The following is a 6,646-nucleotide window of genomic DNA, read 5'->3' as shown; positions in this document are numbered from 1 at the left end:
CCAGGCCCACGGTTGCCGATCCCTTTGTCGCTGGCAGCCGGGAGCCGGTGCTGGTTGGCAGCCGTGAGATACAGACGGTGGGTGGGTGCTCAGGGGGCAGCGCTACGATGGCGCCACTGCAGGCCTTGCTGACGAGCCGCCGCTCTTCAGGGAAAGAGAGGGAAAAGAGAACACTTGCGAGGGCATCAATCAGGATCAATTACTGAAATACAAGGTTGAAGCAGCGGGTTTTAAACGTTACTTTAAATGCAGAAAGAGAATTTGTGTGCTTTACCATGGTAGGCACTCCACAACTGCACGATTTAGGGGATGCATGTCGAAACTTTCTGCCACCCGCAGTCTTCATGCGGATCTTTGGGACCACGAGGAAGTCGGCGTCCTGCAAACGGAGAATGCAAAAACTTGCCTCATAGCTGGTAAGGAAACTGGAAACGTAAGGCGGTGCGAAACCCTCGAGCGCCTAAGCTCCAGCACAGTCTCTCCAAGTTGTCTTCAGACGTGATGGGTGCGGAGGGTCTGCGTTCCTGGATTCACGGCGTGTTCACGCTGCGTTCATGGGACCCCAAACTTTATTTCCCTTCCTTTAAACAAAGATAGTGAGTTCTGTACGCTTCACGGTTCTCTTCTACGGTCACGGGAGCAGCCGCTGTGGCCGCTCGAGACAAACACTGCAACCAGAGAGAGAGCTGGAGAGCTGATCTCTCTCCACGGTTGCGTGCCGTCGGTCACAGGACCGCGCTGCGTTTGAGGTCCTTTTCCGTTCGGCCTCACGGCCCATTTCCTTTGCGGCTTTTCCACAGAGCTCTGCGTTTTCACTTTTCACAAGCGTGTCTCCTTCCCTAAAACTGGGCATGTTTGTAAGTACAGATTCACTTTTTCACTGTCAGTGTGGCCCCCATGAAATAGCCCCCCAACTAACGAGGGACACAGGACATGTAGGTGATTGATATTCGCTAACGATAATGCACACAGAGAACGACAAAAATTCATAACATTTCAAAGTCAAACAATCTAATTGTCCATATATACACAATTTATCGTGCTTTATTCATAAAGTAGTTGGATAATAATGCATCGTGGTACAATGAAAACATTTGGTACACGCAAAGGAAACTTTGAAGTCCAGTTTAAATTTATTCAGTAATGATCTTTAGAAAATAATCTCAGTATCGATTAAGAGCAAGGCCAGAATAAAATGAAAAAAAAAAACATTAAAAAACAAAAAGAATTTACTTATACAAAACCAAGAAGGTGGTAAGCTGCTACAAAGAAAAAAAGTGTTTACCAATTAAAAACACTAAAGAGCAAATATTTTCAAGTAGAATAAATGACGACAGATCTTTCCATATTTTTAATATTTTCATTGCATGTTCAAATACGTTTTACAACTATATAGCTTTAATAAAGTGATGAAAATCTTTAAATTACCAGATGAGTATCTGTAAACTCTTTCGTGACTTTTTAGAAACGGTATTTGTCAACCTGCAAACTGGTTTCACAGCTGAGATAAAGACCAGTGCATCTCGTTCCTTTGCTGCCGCGCATCCCAGCATCGTAAAGTGACAGACACACACAGACACACAGACACACACACACACACACAACGAGTAATTCCACTACAGCACACACAGTCACAGGGAAGTACAAAATCGGCGCACCCAATTACATATAGATCTCAAATGTATAGAAAAGGAGAAACAATAGCACTACACAATATGTTGTGCAAAGACATACAGCTATGTGCTAATAATTAAATACCATTGGTATAGAATGAAACCCTTTGTTTTTTTTCCTCAGGATTCCCTGACATGAGGTAAAAGTAACGGTTTCAGTTTCATCTTTAGTTTCACACCATTTACGAGTGTTTAGAAAAGTATGCATATTTATCGATTCTCGGTATTTGCTACGTACAGTACAATGTGCCCGGCTGTGAGGGGTCCGCTCGGACACGTACAAAAGACCGCGCTCACCTCACACACGCATCGGAGCCCTTTCAGTGCAACGTCCGGCGGGGTGCGAACCCCCTTGTGGAGAGCGTGAGACCCTCCAGTCTGTGCTGAGCAGAGTTCACCTCGTCATCAGCGATGTTCAGCAAACGGCCTCAAGTGGCCTAGCGACCCGTGTGCGGAGCAGGGAGGGGTGCCGCCGCACGTCTCGACCGCTCACTTGCCGGCCCTGCTGTTTGGAGGTATGTGTAGAGGACTGCGGAAAGAGTGGGCGAGGGGTAATATTGCTTTTTCGTTCAGTAGTGAGGCGCATGTACCTGTCACACCTTTCAAAGAGTCCCAGAAGTGCGGAGCGCCGCCTCGCTCGCCCGCACTACTATACTGCGCACAGCTGAGCAGGAAGGGGCAACGGATTCCCTCCTCACCCTGCTGGGAACCAGGAGCGTCCTTTTCGCCTTCGGGAAATACTTGAGTTATCAATAATGATAGTTCAGAACCTGTGTCAGCAGAGAGGAGGCACGGACCGTGCGGGCGGCCCACCGAGGGTTCGGCTAGAGCTCCGCCTCCTCTCAGACTGCAGCACGGTCGCCCAAATGCACCTGCGCACCTCGTTCTGCACAAGGTATGCAAAATGCCCTCGCCTCTGTGCCACGCAGCCATGTGAGATGGCAGTCAAATGCACTCATGCGCGCGCGCACGCACACACAGAGTTTGCCGAACACGGTTCACGGCAAACCCGACATGAGTCACACGCAGACATGGGTCACGCTTACACACAGCTGCCAGAAAGCATGTCTGAACACGTCATGCCACAGGCAAGCACGCGTGTGCAAAACGGACAAACGCGTGTCAGGAGTGTAATACATAAACACACACTGCTTGCGTCACACACGACCACGTGTGTGTGCCACATGTCGGAGTAAAGGCAGGTCAAACACACAGCTGAAAAACATCATGCGTCAAACATGCTATGAGTCACGCTCACTGTACAACAAACACGTAACAAACATTTCACAAGGTAAAACAGCATGAGTCAAAGGGCCCCTTTGGCCAAACACACACACACACACACACACACACACACACACACAGGTGAGAAGCACAGTGAGTCAGTGAGGGAGCAGGTGGCTCGGGCCTCCCTTTGGTGTGCCGTTGGCCTTCTTCAACCTGGCGCTGCTCTACATGCAGCAGTACATTTAAAAGCAATAATTTTGCATAACTTGTGCAAAAGTATATTCATATTTACGTAACTTCCTAGAAAAAACACTTGCAGACAGATCGAGTTCATTTAAGCTAAAAAGAAAAGGCAAAACTGTTGTACAGTACATCATAAAATAACATCAATCTATTTTTAAATATAACATTAATTAGGAACCATATTGCTGTTTTATGTACGGTACATAATTACAAAATATAGAAGATCTCTTTACAAAGTCTTTCCGGTAATATATTACAGTAACTGTACAGTTCATCTACTAGGAAATATTAAACAGGCTGTTGTAAAATTCCAGAAGAACTGGCTGCTAGTGCATAAATGCTGTATGTCCAGTGGGAATCTTCCATGGGCTGCGGCCGCGTAGCCGTGTAGCCGCGTAGCCGTGTAGCGTGTGGTGCGGCAGCACTAGCGTCACACAGTGATATCTGTGTAATCGGGCGCTTCTGTCTCTTGTGTTGTTGGCCACAGTTTTGGAAGTAACATAGCAGTTCGGTGTTTGCCTCTCCGTCAGGGATATGCCTGCGCTGCTGTGCCTGATATGCATTTCGGTGCGACCGACCGCTACCCACACGCACGGTCCCCCAGCCGGGGGGCAGGCATGCGGCTGGGGCCGGAGCACCTCTGCTCTCTCGTCCACCTTCCGGTGCCTTCCGCGCTCCGTCAGAAAAAGGCACTTCTGTAGATAGCTGAGCGACAGCATGCATGTTGCCTGCTTGTGCCGTGTTTCGCTTCTCCTCTTCCTGTCATCGGCTGGGCTGCCGCTACAACGTTGTAATGCATATCATTTCGTCAGCCAAGTCCTCCTCGTACTTCCCGGGTGCCTCGTGCTCCACCTCCTCGTCGCTGTACCCAGGGGAGATGTCCTGGACCTCGTACTCCCTGTGCCCCAGGATGGGGAAGAGGTCGCCACTGCCCCCCGGCGACAGGCTGCCGTTAAGCAGGTGGCTCGCCGCGCTCTCCATCTCGTCTATGGTCATCTCGCAAGCATCTGCTATCTCGTGTTTTGTCGCTGCAACAAACTTTGGATCCTTTGCATACCTGCCCAGGCCCTCGGATATGAGCACCTGAAGGGAAGAGGCGTCGCAATGAGTGACTCAGATGACACGTGCACGCACACACACACACACACACACACACACACGAGTCACTCGACTCATCGGCGGTCATTGAGCAGGAACAAGGAGATGACAAGTGGTTCGCGAGGACTCACCGCCTCCACCAGGCTTGTGGCGCTGCCTCTCTTCTGGTGGTACTGGGGTCGGTACTCAGTGGGTACCTGCAGGTGTACTGGTGCGTACATCTTGTGCTGGTGGTCCGTGTCGTCCGTGTACCATGAACTCTTGCGCATGGATGACTGGTGGCTGCTCGCGCTGCCTCGGCTCGGGCGGCCGAACCGCACCAGGGGTGTGTAGTAGGGCGAGCAGTCCTTACTAAGAGGAGTGGCAGGAGGCGTGGCCCACGAACGTGTCGACCGTGCTGGGGAGAGTCTCTGGGCTCGGTTGGAGTCCAGTCCAGCCACAGCCATCACCTAGCAAGCAGGACACACACGAAGGCACAACGCAGACTTCTGAGTGTGAGCAGGTGCACCACCTAGAAGATTACAGGTGTGAGCTGGGGTTCATTAGCAGTACCTGGTGCTGCATCAGATGCAAAGGCAGCGCCGTGCGTTGGTGGAATGCTGGGGACCGTGGGAGGTCATCCTGGCTGTTCTGTCTGCGCAGACACTCAAAATTGAATGATGGCCGTCTGTTGGCTAAGAACGTGAGGCCTTCAGTTAGGACACAAGTCAGGAATCACACAACAAAGAATGTGCATCACACCGAAACCACAAAATACTGAGGTGTCTCTCACAATAAACTGCTGACTAAGCACCCATTTGGTTTGGCCTAACATTTTGATACAATATTTCTCAATCTCTAGAAATGTAATGAGATGTATGTGGCTTGAGGGGGCGTGGTGGCGCAGCGGGTTTGGCCAGGTCCCGCTGTCTGGCGGGTCTGGGGTTCGAGTCCCCGCTTGGGGTGCCTTGGGACGGACTGGCGTCCCATCCTGGGTGTCGCCCCCCCATTTCCGGGTTAAGCTCCGGTTTGCCGCAATCCCGCTTAGGAGAAGTGGTTTCAGACAATGTGTGTTTGTATGTACCTTACCTTGTGGTGTGGGGGGGAGAAGTCGTCTTTTTGGTGACCTTCTGGAGTCACGGTAGAGTGGCTGCTCGTCATCGTCATAGTAACCGTCAAGGTGATGGTAGCCTCTAGGAGTATCATAGTCCACATCTTGGTTACTATATTTGTCTGGGGTCCCTCTGAAACCCCTTCTGCTTGCCAAGTAAGAACATACTGGCAAACTACTGCCCACTTTAGTATCCATATAGAATTCCCCCGAGACTTCAGGAATTTCTTTAGCTGTTCACCAATGCTGCCAGCATCTCAGATGCACTGGTTCCAGTGATGTTACCTGTCTCCTGACAGCATGCTGTCATTCTCATAGAACTCGTCTCCGCTGTAGTACTCCCCAGAGTAGCGGTCATCCTCGCTGTTGTCATCCTCTCTGCGAATGGTTGGCCGTCGGTCGTCCCCTGCGTGGGCTCTATGAGTGGAGGGAAGCCCATAGAAATGGGGGAGGGTCATGCCCTGTGCCATCAAGGCTGGGGCTGTTGTGTCATGCATTGCCATGCAGATGAAGACCTCCAGGGGGCACCATAATACAGCTACTGTGCACAAAGGTACAGCCAGCATGTAGTTTGTAGTGGCTCACTTTGAGGTTAAAGCTGCAGTCCATTGTTCACTGTCAACAGCAGTACCACTCTTTAAACCCATGCACTGGCTAAGGTCCTGTGGAGCTTCACTGTGACCCCCTGCCCCCATTTTTGGGTAATAGGTACACATTCACCATTCCTGATTGGCTCATCACACAAAGATTCAACTGAAATGGATTACTGGAGGGAACAAGTGACTGCTCACCACCACCCTGAATAAGGATCTTCTTTTAACTGCTTAGGAATGACAATAAAATGCTTTATGCATGTGCTTCAGCAGACATACCTAATATAGGTCTCATAGTAGCGTGTCCTATTCCAGAAGGCAGAGAAACGGTTGAGAGAAAGTTACTTGGTTAAAAGAAGGATAAGGAAAAACAATGAAAACAAGGTTCAGTCTGACATATATAATCATTCAGTAGTTTTCTTTTTTTTTTTTTTTAATACTGAATTCTTATATATGGAGGGATGGTTTTCACTGCATGTCGGCAGGTATAAGAGATTAGAGCTTTGGAAAGACATAAAATATAGAATTTTCCCTTGCATTACACAAATGCTCATATTATGGCAACTCATGTTTACAAGTACATTTCATATACTCACATCTGCAGGCTATCAAGTCACACAAGAAATGTGAAGCTTCTCTTGCACATCTGAGTAATCTTGTAGCATTGAGCCGCTTGCAAGTACCTCTCAAATCTCACGTCACTTTATCATAGTGTAACACCA

General features: G+C 49.3%; 1 protein-coding gene across 9 annotated transcripts in view; it reads right to left on the bottom strand.

Moving 5' to 3' along the window:
• Positions 1-3,166: 3,166 nt before the first annotated feature.
• The window catches only part of LOC108933838 (voltage-dependent L-type calcium channel subunit alpha-1D-like), a 43,969-nt gene continuing 40,489 nt past the window's right edge, over positions 3,167-6,646 (bottom strand). For 7 of the 9 annotated variants that reach the window (XM_029251720.1, XM_029251719.1, XM_029251722.1 and 4 more), the window contains 6 exons: positions 6,204-6,230; positions 5,617-5,748; positions 5,310-5,413; positions 4,794-4,915; positions 4,373-4,690; positions 3,167-4,226 (listed from right to left, as the gene is read on the bottom strand). In XM_029251720.1, the coding sequence (XP_029107553.1) occupies positions 3,924-4,226; positions 4,373-4,690; positions 4,794-4,915; positions 5,310-5,413; positions 5,617-5,748; positions 6,204-6,230 (1,006 nt within the window). In that variant the 3' untranslated portion in view covers positions 3,167-3,923. The remainder of the gene's footprint in view (positions 4,227-4,372; positions 4,691-4,793; positions 4,916-5,309; positions 5,414-5,616; positions 5,749-6,203; positions 6,231-6,646) is intronic. The other 2 variants (XM_029251721.1, XM_029251727.1) reach the window with 1 other exon arrangement.

Source organism: Scleropages formosus, chromosome 5 (assembly GCF_900964775.1).
Source record: "Scleropages formosus chromosome 5, fSclFor1.1, whole genome shotgun sequence".
Taxonomy (NCBI): Eukaryota; Metazoa; Chordata; class Actinopteri; order Osteoglossiformes; family Osteoglossidae; genus Scleropages; species Scleropages formosus.
Note: the sequence above shows the minus strand (reverse complement) of the source record. Positions and strands in the feature narration are given on the sequence as shown.